Source organism: Drosophila innubila (assembly GCF_004354385.1).
Source record: "Drosophila innubila isolate TH190305 chromosome 2L unlocalized genomic scaffold, UK_Dinn_1.0 4_B_2L, whole genome shotgun sequence".
NCBI classification, from domain to species: domain Eukaryota; kingdom Metazoa; phylum Arthropoda; class Insecta; order Diptera; family Drosophilidae; genus Drosophila; species Drosophila innubila.
Window position 1 is genome coordinate 4,098,607 of NW_022995372.1, and position 13,667 is coordinate 4,112,273.

The window sequence follows — 13,667 nt, forward strand, 5'->3', positions numbered from 1 at the left end:
GAGGGACAAAACCAAGTTAAATGCATATTCTAGCAGTTTCATTTTCATACTAAGACTTAATTTTTGATTGAGCGTCTCTATTGCAGCTATATGATATAGTTGACCGATTTTAACCAAACTTGGTCAGGATGTTGAAAACCAGCCCAGATCAACTTTTGGGGGCCTGCCACGCCCCCTTCTGCCTGTTACATACATTCTGCCAAACACAATATACCCTTTTTTGCCCATTTTCAATGGGCTCAGGGTATAAAAATAGGCGGACTGTGTGGGCGTGGCAAAGTCAGGTGGCTTTATTCAATATTACCTTCTTTCAACTACAATGTTTTTGTCTAAATTTTGCCCTGATACCCTGCAAGAACATTAAAAAACACACACACACAAATAAAGACGTCAGTGTTCTCTTCTTGATAGAAAGAGATGGAAACAGAGACAGCTGAAATAATTGAGAGAGATAATTGAGCTACAGATAGAGGGAAAAAGAGAAAGAAAATGATACACAGATAATGTCAATTTCTTTTATTTAAATATTGTACAAACATGCCAGTTACAAGATAAATTGGGGAATCGCAAAATACAATATAATATAACGGTGCAGAAGATTTAAGCATTGTAGAGTCTTACTGTTCACTTCTTTGGGCGTATCATCATGACGGCTCTTTTGAGGGAGTAATCATGACCCTTAAAATGAAACCAATTGACGCCCTTTTGATTGCTGTCATCATTATACGTCCCCGCCAAGTTGCTGTAAGAATTCAAGTTAGAAAACGAAGCTTTAAAATACAATTAATCTTGATCATACCTGAAATGACATTTGCTGTACCACCAGGCACCAGTGGTCAATACGGCGCAGTTGTCCTTTTCCCAAGTATCATTATCTCGATCAAAAGTGCTGAACTTCATGTCAAGATGAGCAGAGAGAGAATCACCTGCAGTTCCACTCGCTTCGCCCAGGGTATGTAGAACATATTGTTGATCCTCATCGCCGATGGCAAAGCTCTCATACAACTCATAAGTTTCATTTCCCTGGCGGTCCTCTAGGACAACAAGTAATTCCTGATTCGTATCTGCCGTCAATGCGTGTATTTTATCGAGTCCCAGGAAGAACTCTCCATTTAGATCTCCGAATCCCTCTTTGTATTCCGTCCAGGTTCGATAGAAGTTGACACTTCCGTCCATCCTCCTCAGCAAAATTGTCCAACCACCTCCTTTAGTGTTCGCATCGCAGGCCACTTTGAAAGGTTGACTACTGAACTTGGCGAGATGTGCTTCGAAAGTTCCACTGAGCTTGGCCTCGCTACAATTGTGTGGGTTGAACCATGAACTGTGTTTATTTGATTCCTGAACAAGTTCCTCTAGCAGCTTTCCCTGCCGTTCCTGTTCCGATCTGAGAGTTTGATTGTTCAATTGGTTATTTGGTTCACCTATCAATTTCCCTAGACGCTCCAGTTCAGCTGTAAGGAAGTGAATCCTTGATTCCTTATCATCTCCGTCTTTCTTCAGTTGTTGCACTTTCGCTTTCAGCTCATCTACGAGTTTTCCTTGTCGTTCCAGTTCCCCTTTAAGTATTTGAAGATCCATTGCTTTGAATAGTCCCTCAATCATGTTAGCAGAATGTTTCTGCTCCGCTCTAAAAAATCATTTATTTTAGTTTTGACTTTGTGAAAACTTATTACCAGTGATAAGGATCTTACCTCACTTCAGATAATTCTGAAATAATCGATTGAAATAAATCCGTCTCATTGCGTTCAGGTTTCAAAGTTGCATTTGAAAATACAACTAGTAAATTTATTAAACAGATTAAACAAATTAGTTTTTGTAACATTTTGCGACTGAATTTCACTGAGTGCCTTAGAAGACTGACTAAGTCGAAATTTGACTAGTGACCAAGAAGTGAATTTGAAAATGATTTTGAGTCCACGCACTTTATATACTTTGTATATTGTTATCACTGTTTTTGTGTTTTTGCCACAAGTGTCTCTTAATTTTTTGGTTGCGAGGGAATAAGTATGAAATGTTTTTCAAATCTAGTTCATGCGTCTAATCATAAGTTCAGATTCATTAATACACACGCACAACACGAACAGAGTGTTAAAAGAGGTAAAGATAAGAGACAGAATTGAGAAATGGGTTAGAGAGAGCATCTTCTTTTGGGTTAAAGCGGAACTGATAGCTGAGCTGACACTTGAACTTTTTGCCTAGATCTATTTTCTGATGATGCCGTTAGACACGCCGAAAATTTGAGGGCCTTGCAGACCTGTGTATTACATTTAAGTCTGATTTTGCCAATGACAACTATATGATATAAAGAACCGATTTAAAGCATATTTCGTCAGGATATATTATACCAACTGAAATGCATATTTTGTCAGATTAGTTGGGATATCTCAAAAAAAAAAATATTATTAGTACTTTCACTGGAGACCAATCGTTCCTATGGCAGTTATATAAGATAGTCGGCCAATCCAAAAATAGAAACAAACTTGATCTGCTTATTCTATACAGAAACCAGCATACCAAATCTGTAGGCTCATTCAAATTACGCTCCCGAGAGTGGGCGTGGCAAAACTTGAAAATAAACTCGACCTACCTAAAATTACAATGAGTCTACATTCCAAATAGCGTGCTCTTAACTCTTATCATCTCTGAGATCTCCGTGTTCATACGGACAGACGAACAGACGGACGGACGGGGCTATATCGACTCGGCGGAAGATGATGATCAGGAATATATACTTTATGGGGTTTGCCACGCCTTCTTCTATCTGTTACATACTTTGCACAAAATTAATCGGGTTAATTAAGGGTATAAAAATGTGCCTTTATTGGAAACGAATAATACTTGAATAATGTGCTTTGCAGGAAAAATATGGAATAAGATTAATTCAAAAACAAAAAGTTAGGAATTTTAATTTTAATTTTTAAAACCGTAACCGAAATAAAATATTTTTCGAAAACCAAGAACTGGAACATGTGTTCCATTACAGCTTCGGTAAATTTTATCAATAATAATTTTATATGTTATGTATACATAAGATTTTTCTTTATATGAATTTATCTCAGGCGCATGTAAATTACTTTTATGCAAGCCAAAATAGAACCTCTTACCGAAAGTTTTGTTTTAGGACGTTCCGGAGCCGAAACCGGAACCAAAATTTATTTCTAATATTTTTAAATTACACAGAGAGATGAAAACATACTAAATGTAAATTTAAGCTCGATTCGAGCTCTTAAAAATTAAATTAACTTTTTCTAGAAAAATCGTTTCCAATCTGAGTTTCGAATTTATATATCAATAATTTCTTCTTTCTATTGTAGTAAATCTGGAATTTACTTGATTTGCATTTGTTATTTTCAGTAATTCATGCTTAAAATAAGCATGGATTTTATAAGTCGCAAATACCCAATTCAAGATAGCTCCAACTTAAATATAGTATTTTTTTTCTCTTTGTGTAGAATAATTTCAAGAAAAATGTACGAACTGCTTTTCCATTTATTAAACAACAAGTTTATAATAAATAAATATGTATTTCACTTGCTAACAAGAAAAACAAACAATTCTATATGAGATACGGAATTTTTCAGGCTTTAAGATATCTGTAAGTAGAACACTCTAATAGTTTTTTTTTTTCATAATTATTTATTGTATAAAATACTAAATACACGACTGTAGAGCTGTGATTATTCAAATGGAGCATTTGATTCGTATTTTCATTAGGCTTGCACTCGTATAATTAGACAAAACGAGTATAAATCTCTTATTTGTACAGTACATTACACTCACATAATACAATTGACACTCTGTGCAAATGAGATTCCAACAAATTGTTTATTAAATAGATATATACAAGATATTTCAGGTAAGAATATGTAAGATCTCTTGCAACTCTTAGGGAAAATAAGCTAGAATAAATATGAATTAGCCAGAATAAATGGAAAAGAAATGTATGAATATATAATATGAATGTATGAATAAACGCATACATACATATGAATTCATCTCACACATTCATTTATATATTAGATGTTCACTTCCTGCTCATGGGGACAGTTTTTTCAACTTTTCCACATATCGATAAGGTCTAATATTTCAAGATCGTTAAACACTATTTAAGTAAAATTTTGATTTAAAGATTGACAAATGAGTTTTAAATAAGTTTTATTAAAATTTAAAATAAAAAAAAATATATAAATAATATATTTTCGGAGTTTTGTGTACAGAAGATCTATATATCTATATATTTCACCTGTTGAGAAATATTCTAGAACCTTAAAGTTGGAAATTAATCGTTCTTAACCTTATTTAAATTTTACAAGAACAATAAATTTATTTCTACTCGGGTAAAGTAATTTCTGAAATGGTTTATATTTGTGAATATTTGTTTAGGAACAATTTTGAACTGGATAATCAGCGGAAAGAAGATCTATAAGTTTCATTTTACAGATTTATTCCAATAGAATCACTACTAAAAGAATCCTCCATTTTATATATTTCAGGCTGAGATCAATTATAATATAACAATAGATCATAATATCTTCTAATTATTTTTAGAGTATAAAATGAATAATTCAAAGTTTTTTAAATCACACTTTATTTATTTCAGTGAGTATGTTTAGATATTCAGTTAATGATAGATAATTTCGCATGCTGCAACCATGTTAATTAAGCTTATTAACAAATCTCAGAGGATATTTCAAAGATATTGCTTGACGCAATAAGAGAGGTAAGTATGGAAACTGAACTAACAGGGGACTCGCTATAAGGATGGATAATGGAACTGGGATTGATATATATTAAAAAAATTAAAGAGACTAAGAGGAAATTTAAGAAATTTTATGGAATTGCCTGTTTTCTCTTTTTGCAGATGTGGCGACATATCTTATATATCTATCTGATAACTGCGGTTTGTTACTGCTTGGAAAATGGTTTGGCAAGGACCCCTCCGATGGGTTGGTTATCCTGGGAGCGTTTTCGATGTAATACGGATTGTACGAATGATCCCTACAATTGCATAAGGTATTCTAAAATAAAAATAATAATTATATTACAATAAATATATTGAAATATATATGTATTTTAGTGAACGACTCTTTCAAGTAATGGCGGATCTTCTTGTCTCGGAGGGTTACGCTTCAGCGGGATATGAATATGTGAATATCGATGATTGTTGGTTGGAAAAACATCGAGGACCCGCTGGACAGCTTTTATCGGATCATAAACGGTTTCCAAACGGAATCAAAGCATTATCTGATTATGTAAGTACTTTCAGTAATGATGTAAATATATAATACAACGAAAATCGGCAGGTCGATTTTCACAAAAATTATATACAACTTCTTGAACGAGATAATATTTTTAAGGATATTTCGAGGCAACTTAATTTATTTGAAAAATCGGCATATCATCATCAATCAAAGTTGAAATCCCAGTTCATTTTTTACACTTTTTTAAACTAACATAACTTTGTCATGTGTTAACTGATTTGAATGCAGATTGTAAATTTTATCATTATTTGACCTCAAATTTTATTCTACATCAAATTTTAAAAATTTTGAAAAAATGGTGCTGTGGGAAACTTGATATATTATTTGTCGAATGATCGACAACTTGACTCGAATTTTTGGATTTTTAAAATTCGATTTTAAGCTCAATTCACAATTTGGATGTATGTACATGACCTTTTTTTTGAATAAGATCAATAGACTCCTTAACACCTCACTGTCTTCAAAAAATTTTATTTTTAGAGTCGTTACTTTTTAAGATTTTTAATACTTTGAAATTAAGTTTACCAAGTATTTTTAATTATTACATTTATAGCAACTATGTATAATCTAAAATATTTATCAGATTTCACAAACTTTAAACACATTTTTCCTATTTAGATACATGCTCGAGGACTTAAATTTGGAATCTATGAGGACTATGGCAATTATACGTGTGCTGGCTATCCAGGCATTATTGGGTATGAGGAATCGGATGCACTGCAGTTTGCGGCCTGGAATGTAGACTATGTAAAACTGGATGGTTGCTATGCTCAACCATATGATATGGATCGGGGTTACTCGGAGTTCGGCCGATATCTGAATAGCACAGGGAAAGCTATGGTTTATTCCTGCAGTTGGCCTGTTTATCAGATATATGCGGGAATTCAGCCAAACTTTTCGGCGATTCAAAGTCACTGCAATCTGTGGAGGAATTACGATGATATTCAGGATTCTTGGGCATCTGTTGAGAATATCATTGATTATTATGGAAATAATCAGGATATAATTGCGCCCAATGCTGGTCCCGGACACTGGAATGATCCTGACATGGTATTTATACAGTTATTGCAGATGTATTTATTAATATATATATATTTTTTTTTATTTTCCGCCTTCATTTCGATAAATATCAATTAATAAACTTGTAAACTTTTTAATTTCAGTTAATTATAGGAAATTTTGGTCTTAGCTATGAGCAAGCAAAAACTCAGTTTGCAGTTTGGGCAATTTTAGCAGCTCCACTTTTAATGTCTGTAGATTTGAGAACTATACGACCGGAATTCAAGGATATATTACTCAATCGAAAGATAATTGCCGTTGATCAAGATCCATTGGGAATCCAAGGACGCAGGATTTACAAACATAAAGGCATCGAGATTTGGTCGAAACCAATTAGTCCTGTTTATCAAATTTATTACTCATATGCAATCGCATTTATAAATCGAAGAACCGACGGTACACCTTCCGATATATCGGTGACCTTAAAGGAACTGGGACTGATAAATTCTTCTGGCTACAGAGTAGAGGTAAGTTTTTAAGATTGAACTATTATATTTAAAAAAAAATATGTATTCTATTTTTTCATCATTTCAGGATCTATATGAAAATGTTGATTATGGCATACTATACCCGCACACTAAAATCAAGGTTAAGGTCAATCCATCGGGAGTTGTTATGTTAAAAGCCGAAACCCAATATCTGAAAAATGTGTAAATCATATAACAAACCTTTAATGTAAATGTATTGTTGCTTTTGATTAATAAAATATAACGCCAAGTAATCGTAAAGTTAAACCCTTTTAAATTTAAACGTCTTTTCAATTTCAGAACTGCATTTAAAGACCTTTTTAACCCATATAGAAGACATTCTTTCATTGAGTAATTTATTACTTATTAGTTTCTTTTTGTTTTTTTGCAGTAATAAAACATTTGGTACATTAAACTGTATGCGTTTTATTTGTAGTTGTGATTACTATATATATTTAATAAAATTGTTGTATTGTTGATAAGCTATTGACTTATTAAGGAATACTTCTTGTTCTACCGGGCAATATTAGTTGTATTGTGTGCTTCGTAGTCCATTACTTCTTCATAAATTAACTCCTTCCATTGCTCAACTGTGTGCTCCCTTTCATCGACGCTGTGATCATATGGCTCTGGTGCAGGCTGTCAAATACATATACAAGATTAATAACAATATATATAGTTACTTTCAAAAAATAAATAATAAATTCTATTCAAATTCCATAATCTTTGAAAGACAATCAACTGTCAGAAATATTCATTATAAAGAAAAATAAAACTATATTGAAAAGTAAATGTATTTTCAATCAAAATTGACTTATTATAATCAATATATGAACTGATAAATATACTCCCAGCCTCGTATACAATTTTTGTAGTTATAATTTTAGAAGATATATATATATATATCTATAAACAAACGGACAATATATCGAATATATGCTGAATGAAGACTTCGATTAACTAACGAAAGTGTTAATAGACAGTAAAGAGAAATAATGAAATGTTATACACAAAGTGTAATTCATATTTGATAATAGTATTAATTGAAATACGTGTTTTATGATTACTTACAGCATCCACCTCTTCAGCATCGTACCAGACATTAATGTACTCATGCTTTAAAGCTTTATCAACCGATATTCGTAGCTCTGGATCAATGACTAGCATCTTACTGAGCAAATCTCTGGCCTCAGCTGCCTTCCTTCGACTATTTTGATTATTATCCGTAGGAAAGAGGCCATCGGGAAATAGTCTATCAAATGAATATCCAGTATATCTTGGACGATTCTCAACATAATTGCGCACAGTTGGCTGCAATCTCTGCATAAAATTTGGCGATGGTGTACCAAGTTGCTCTGCAAATGAATTGTTTCATATGTTTACAATAATTGATTTGATTTTGTTGTTTTGCATTTACCAATGATTTTATTCCACTGATCAATGTGATCGGTACCGGGGAATAGAACACCGCCTCTGATCATCTCACCCATAATGCAACCAACGGACCAAATGTCCACATTTTCGGTATAACCCATTCCCAAAATAACCTCTGGAGCTCTGTAATATCTGGTAACCACATAGGGAGTCATCATAAATGTAGTACCCGCTGTGCGTGCGAGTCCAAAATCCAATATTTTTAAAGTACAGTCGGCCTTAACAACTATATTGGAAGGTTTTAAATCCTGTGAGAAATAGTAAAACTTTATTGTAATAGTTGTAAATTCAAATTTTTAAATATTAAACTGCATAGTATTAAAAAATTTAATTGTAGTACAAATATAAAGAGCTAATACTTAACTCTATGTATAATTCCGGCGGAATGCAAATGCTTTATTCCGCACAACATTTGATAGAGCAAATACGACATGCGATCATGATCTAGATCCATTTGAATAACTTGACATAGATTGGCATCCATCAACTCCATTACAAGATAAACATCCTGGAATTCATCTAAATTACGCTGAGGCGTAAAAGCGTTAAGCAAACCAATTATCTAAAGAAAATACATACAATAAATCAATTATTTTCAATTTGCAAACACAAAATCAATAATAATTTACTAACATTCTTGTGATTCACAAGCTTCATTAGCTTAAATTCTCTGTATGCTCTTTTAGCATGCGTCACATTTTGGAATGGTCGAGATAGTTTTTTAATAGCGACGTGTTGTTCAGTAATCGTGTCATAAGCAGCACTGTAATAAAACCAGTTTAAAACAATATATTTTAGTGAAATCAATCAATTTATTTGTGTACATATGTTGGTCTGAAAATCATATAAAGCTTGTTTCATCTTCTTCTTTAATTAATCGTTTAATATTTTAAATTTTAATTGATTGTTAATAAATTGTATAGTTTTTAAATGCAATTTTTAGATAAACATATATTGCAAGTCAACTTATAAGTTAGATAAGACTGCGTTTGTACAAGACTACAACTGATTAGATAATAACGAAAGTCATCATCGTTTAAAAATGTTAGAAGTTAAAACTAGTTGAGTGAAAATATTGTCACTTTATTTAATAAAGTAATCAACGCAAACAGAAAACTAATACGTAAGTATTTTTTATATTCTGCACGTATATAACTATTATTTATAAATAGAAATTTCATCAAAAAAAATTTTTCTCTCTAGATCTGTGTTTTGATTTTGGACCAAAGGGTCCCCCCTTTGATATTTTGAAAATTCAAAATTTTAAATTTCAAAACAACACTTTAAATTTGAATCTGGGATCTTTAATTTTTTTGTAAAAAATCATGGGAAATTGAACAAAAATTTTGACTTGTAAAGTTGCAAGATTCAATGTCTGACCTTCAAGCCGTCATAACTCTTGCAAAACTGATCCGATTTTCAAGCGGAATGTCATTTTGATAATGGCCTCCTAATTCATTCTGCATTTAAATTTCATTGATTTTGTTTCTCTTGATTTTGACAATAAACATCAAGTTTCAATTTTTAATCAGCTAGTAATAGTTATTTTAAAACGGAACCGATATTTGTTTTGATTTGATTTCGTGTAACTAACTTTAGAAAAAAATTATGTAAAGGTTTTGTAACATTTATATTACAATTCTGTCCAGCTAAGCAGCTGAACAGATTAAAAAATATGTCACACCTTATGGGTATATATTATAAGGTAGGTAAATAAACACACTTACCAAACTATTCCTTGGGCGCCAGATCCAATAGGCCTTAACTTAATATATCGACTTAGAATTGTGAAATTAGTATCACCTACTTCAACAGTATAATGATGCTGGGCGGCCATAATCACTGAGTTTTTTTATTATTATTATTATTTCCGTTAATGACAATTAATGACCATTTCGTTCTGAAATATTGAAAAATAAGTAAACAATTAGTATTTACCCTGGATTACGGTGCCGGTTACGGTTTTCGTCCAAAAAATAACGCAATGAATATTTGTCTATTTTTTAAACTGTTTTGATATTCACATAACTTATCGAGTTTTGTCTAGCTAAAACATATGATAAAGTGGAATAAAATCCATGTGGCAAAATACTCATAAATTATTTAAACATGATTTCTATATTTAATATTAAATAATGTTTATTTTTATGTGATTTAAGTCTTCTAAGTCGATGATTAAATAGCTATTTAATAGCTAAAAATATTTACTCTCCGCAGTTCCAATAAGAAAATTCGATTCAGAGATGTTTCACTGTGTTAGGACACACACACACATAAGCATGTCTGCACGAATTTACATACATACATACTACATACAGATACATGTATCTGAAGCTGGATCGATATTTTACTTGCATACATAAATTTCTATTGTATCGATCCAGCTTAAAGCTCAATATAATATATCCTTGATGTAATATTCATGTACATGCATACATAGATTCATTTTAAGCAATATTTTCTGTTTAAATAAAGTAGTAACATACAAATATATTTGTACTCACTTCTGTATGAATGTATGTACAAATATGTGTGTATCCAAAATGATTACAGCTACTTCTGTATGTCCGTGTATCTTAAGCCAGCAAAACAATTTAATTTCGAAACTAAAACAAACTTTCTATGCGCATATGTAGATACATTTCTCAATTTTACAATTCGCAGATAAAATGTATACTAGCACTCATAAAACTCATGCAAAATACATACACACATGTAAATTCATATATTTTAGTTGAAATCGCTTGATTTTATTTTTTTTGAGTTACTCATATATTATCAGTAAAAAAAATAAAAGATGAAAACACAATCGTACATATGTATGTACATATGTTAGTATAATAATAATAAATAGTGTTCACAGTGCGTTGCGAAATTACCTCTGAGATTGGGAGTAAAAAAATCGATATTTACACAAAATTGACGCGTAACGTGACGACGGAAAAACGCGAGAAAACTGATATGAAATACTTTTATAGCGCTCTTGTAACAGAGAATTGCATGCTTAAGAATATTTATATATGTTAAAAATGATTTAATTTGTTATAGTTTATACACAAGTGGGACCACTTTCTATGCTTGAAATACCAAATTTCTACTGAATACTAAAATACTTGAGCTGATAAAGTATGGACGGTGCTATCGATAACACATACTCGACCATTTTGCTAGTAGAGTTGATTTCATTCGGAGTATCGATTGCAGCAGCTGTAATTTTTTAAGATTTTTAAATTAACATTATAAATAAAAAAAATAATAAATATAATAGCAGAAATAATAGCATTTTACTAAACTAGATATTCTATTTAGCACTAAATAGGTATCGATACTTTAAATTTAAATTAAGAATTAAGAAGACTGTTCCAGAGCTCCAGAGTTAAACCAATATAATTTCGATAATAGAAAATGATGCTTATATAAAAACAATCTTTTATTTTAATTTCCTGTATGAATATTGTATACACATTAAATTGAGTGTTCTTTTAAATCATTTATTACAACTTAAATTTTATTGAATGCAGCAATATCAACACTCTGTACCAACTCATCAATTTTCTCAATTTCCTCAGTTAACCAATCCAACGAAACTTTCTCATCCTCCACCACACACGAAATGGTCAACTTTTGAATTCCAAATGCGACGGGAACAAATTTGGATGCGCCCCATAGGAGACCATCTAAAGTGATTTTACGAATCTCAGCTTCCATGACTTTTAGGTCGGTTTCATCATCCCATGGCTTCACATCCAGAAGAATGCTCGATTTGGCAATAATGACAGTTTTTGTTGCTTTCTTCTCAGCGTATTTGGCCAAACGTTCTTCTCTTATCCGAATATGTTCAGCATCTTCTTCCTCGCTATCTGAGCCAAACAAGTCAACGCTATCATTATCATCATCATCATTGTCTTTGACTTTCTCATTGACATTGGCATTGTCTTCTTTGTTATTTGATGTCTTGAAATGATTCTCCAACTGTGTAAGGCGATTCAAAATAGCCTGGAATGATTGTTTAAACTCCTTGGCTTCTGCTTCAAGAGATGCAATTCTACTTAAGACTTCGGTATTTGCGCAAGGTTCTAATTTCATTCCGTCCAGCTGAAATGAAAAAAACTTTAGTTATTCATATATACAAATTAATTGGTTGTTGTTTAGGTAATAAAAACTTAAGGATTTAAAAAAAAAAAAGGAAAGGAAACTAAGGATAACAAAACTTATGGGTCGCGATGATTGTTGATAAGCCTGAGTATCTTGTATCTTGTATCTTACCTGTTCCAACGAATTTTGTATGTGCTCTCTTGCTTTAACAATTTCGTTTACCAATGGGCTGCAGTTATTTGTCTTCGTGGCCTTCAAATTACAACAAATATTTATAAATAAATTATTTTCATTTAAATGCATATTAGCTAGCTACATATAAACAACTGAATGTTTTTATCTACACATGCATGTGTGTGTACATTTTGTTGTTGCCTAAACTATTTTTATGCACTTGCACAAAATATCGACAGTTAGTCGAGAAAGTGTTTAGACAGAGTTCAAAAATTAGCCAGAATAACAATTTTAGATTATTTATAATTTTGCCTCGTTCTGTGAAATTTTGTGCAAAATATAAGTGAATTACTTTCGTTCAGTGGAATTGATGCGACAATACTTTTACAAATCACTGTGCTAATCCATTTTTTGAGGTTGGAGCTGCTTCCTCAATACCGTTTTATATTTACATATTTATTGCCACCTCATTATCATACATACATATAAGCATTTTAAAGTAAATTCTACCTTTGGTTATACAAAAAACGTGCTCGCATAGATAAGCGTTATACGTATATACGTATGTACATACATTTATATAATGTATAGATGTATTTGCTTAAACTAGATTCTGTTAATACTTACATTAGACAAGCCTTCATAGTACTGTTTTTCCGCATTGTCATAGCGAGTTTTATCAACCCAAATCTTTTCCAAAGCTTCAACTCTCATATTTAAAAGATGTAAAATGGGATATAAAAACACCGCTTCACAATTTTCCGGCACTAATAGTAAGAATCAAGTGTAAGAATGCTTGTTGCATTCGATAGTCTGTCAGAGACGGTAATCTATCGATATTTTCTGCCGCTTCACTGACAAAACAATCGTATTGAAGCATGTGCCTAGAGATGTCAAACATTACACATATAGTCGAATAAAAGTGTGCTAATCGTGTTTATGAACGTTGTTTATACGTTGACCTTATTTGCTTAACATGAAACCAGAATTCTTTGTGTACAGCATGTTTAATAAATGAAATATATTTTGTGGTTACGAAATAATAACATGTATTTATTTATTGCCATGTTTCATTAGACTTGAAGTGAATTAATTAGCATAAGCGAAAATGCTAAAAATTAAAATTAATAATTACAAATAATAATTTTTTTGAACTTCAATAATGAAGACTTTGATA

General features: G+C 31.7%; 4 protein-coding genes across 5 annotated transcripts; 1 reads left to right on the top strand and 3 right to left on the bottom strand.

The window, feature by feature from the left end:
* Positions 1-545: 545 nt before the first annotated feature.
* On the bottom strand, positions 546-1,714 carry LOC117780850 (microfibril-associated glycoprotein 4-like). The gene is made up of 3 exons (XM_034617525.1): positions 1,692-1,714; positions 800-1,627; positions 546-742 (listed from the first exon to the last, which is right to left on the bottom strand). The coding sequence occupies exons 2-3, from the start codon at positions 1,600-1,602 to the stop codon at positions 625-627; spliced, it is 921 nt and encodes a 306-aa protein (XP_034473416.1). The 5' UTR covers positions 1,603-1,627; positions 1,692-1,714; the 3' UTR covers positions 546-624.
* A 2,917-nt stretch (positions 1,715-4,631) lies between these two features.
* LOC117781411 (alpha-N-acetylgalactosaminidase) lies at positions 4,632-7,048 on the top strand. Its single transcript, XM_034618163.1, has 6 exons — positions 4,632-4,720; positions 4,862-5,013; positions 5,078-5,252; positions 5,880-6,311; positions 6,425-6,787; positions 6,855-7,048. The coding sequence occupies exons 2-6, from the start codon at positions 4,862-4,864 to the stop codon at positions 6,972-6,974; spliced, it is 1,242 nt and encodes a 413-aa protein (XP_034474054.1). The 5' UTR covers positions 4,632-4,720; the 3' UTR covers positions 6,975-7,048.
* Positions 7,049-7,167: 119 nt separating this feature from the next.
* On the bottom strand, positions 7,168-11,307 carry LOC117781412 (stress-activated protein kinase JNK). The gene is made up of 7 exons (XM_034618164.1): positions 11,101-11,307; positions 9,949-10,121; positions 8,855-8,984; positions 8,586-8,783; positions 8,205-8,469; positions 7,859-8,142; positions 7,168-7,426 (listed from the first exon to the last, which is right to left on the bottom strand). The coding sequence occupies exons 2-7, from the start codon at positions 10,056-10,058 to the stop codon at positions 7,301-7,303; spliced, it is 1,113 nt and encodes a 370-aa protein (XP_034474055.1). The 5' UTR covers positions 10,059-10,121; positions 11,101-11,307; the 3' UTR covers positions 7,168-7,300.
* A 368-nt stretch (positions 11,308-11,675) lies between these two features.
* Positions 11,676-13,277, bottom strand: LOC117780872 (probable elongation factor 1-delta). Of its 2 annotated transcripts, XM_034617550.1 has the most exons (3): positions 13,118-13,277; positions 12,488-12,568; positions 11,676-12,316 (listed from the first exon to the last, which is right to left on the bottom strand). In XM_034617550.1, the coding sequence occupies exons 1-3, from the start codon at positions 13,202-13,204 to the stop codon at positions 11,723-11,725; spliced, it is 762 nt and encodes a 253-aa protein (XP_034473441.1). In that variant the 5' UTR covers positions 13,205-13,277; the 3' UTR covers positions 11,676-11,722. The 2 variants fall into 2 exon arrangements, with proteins under 2 accessions (XP_034473441.1, XP_034473442.1); XM_034617551.1 differs by lacking the exon at positions 12,488-12,568.
* Positions 13,278-13,667: the final 390 nt, after the last annotated feature.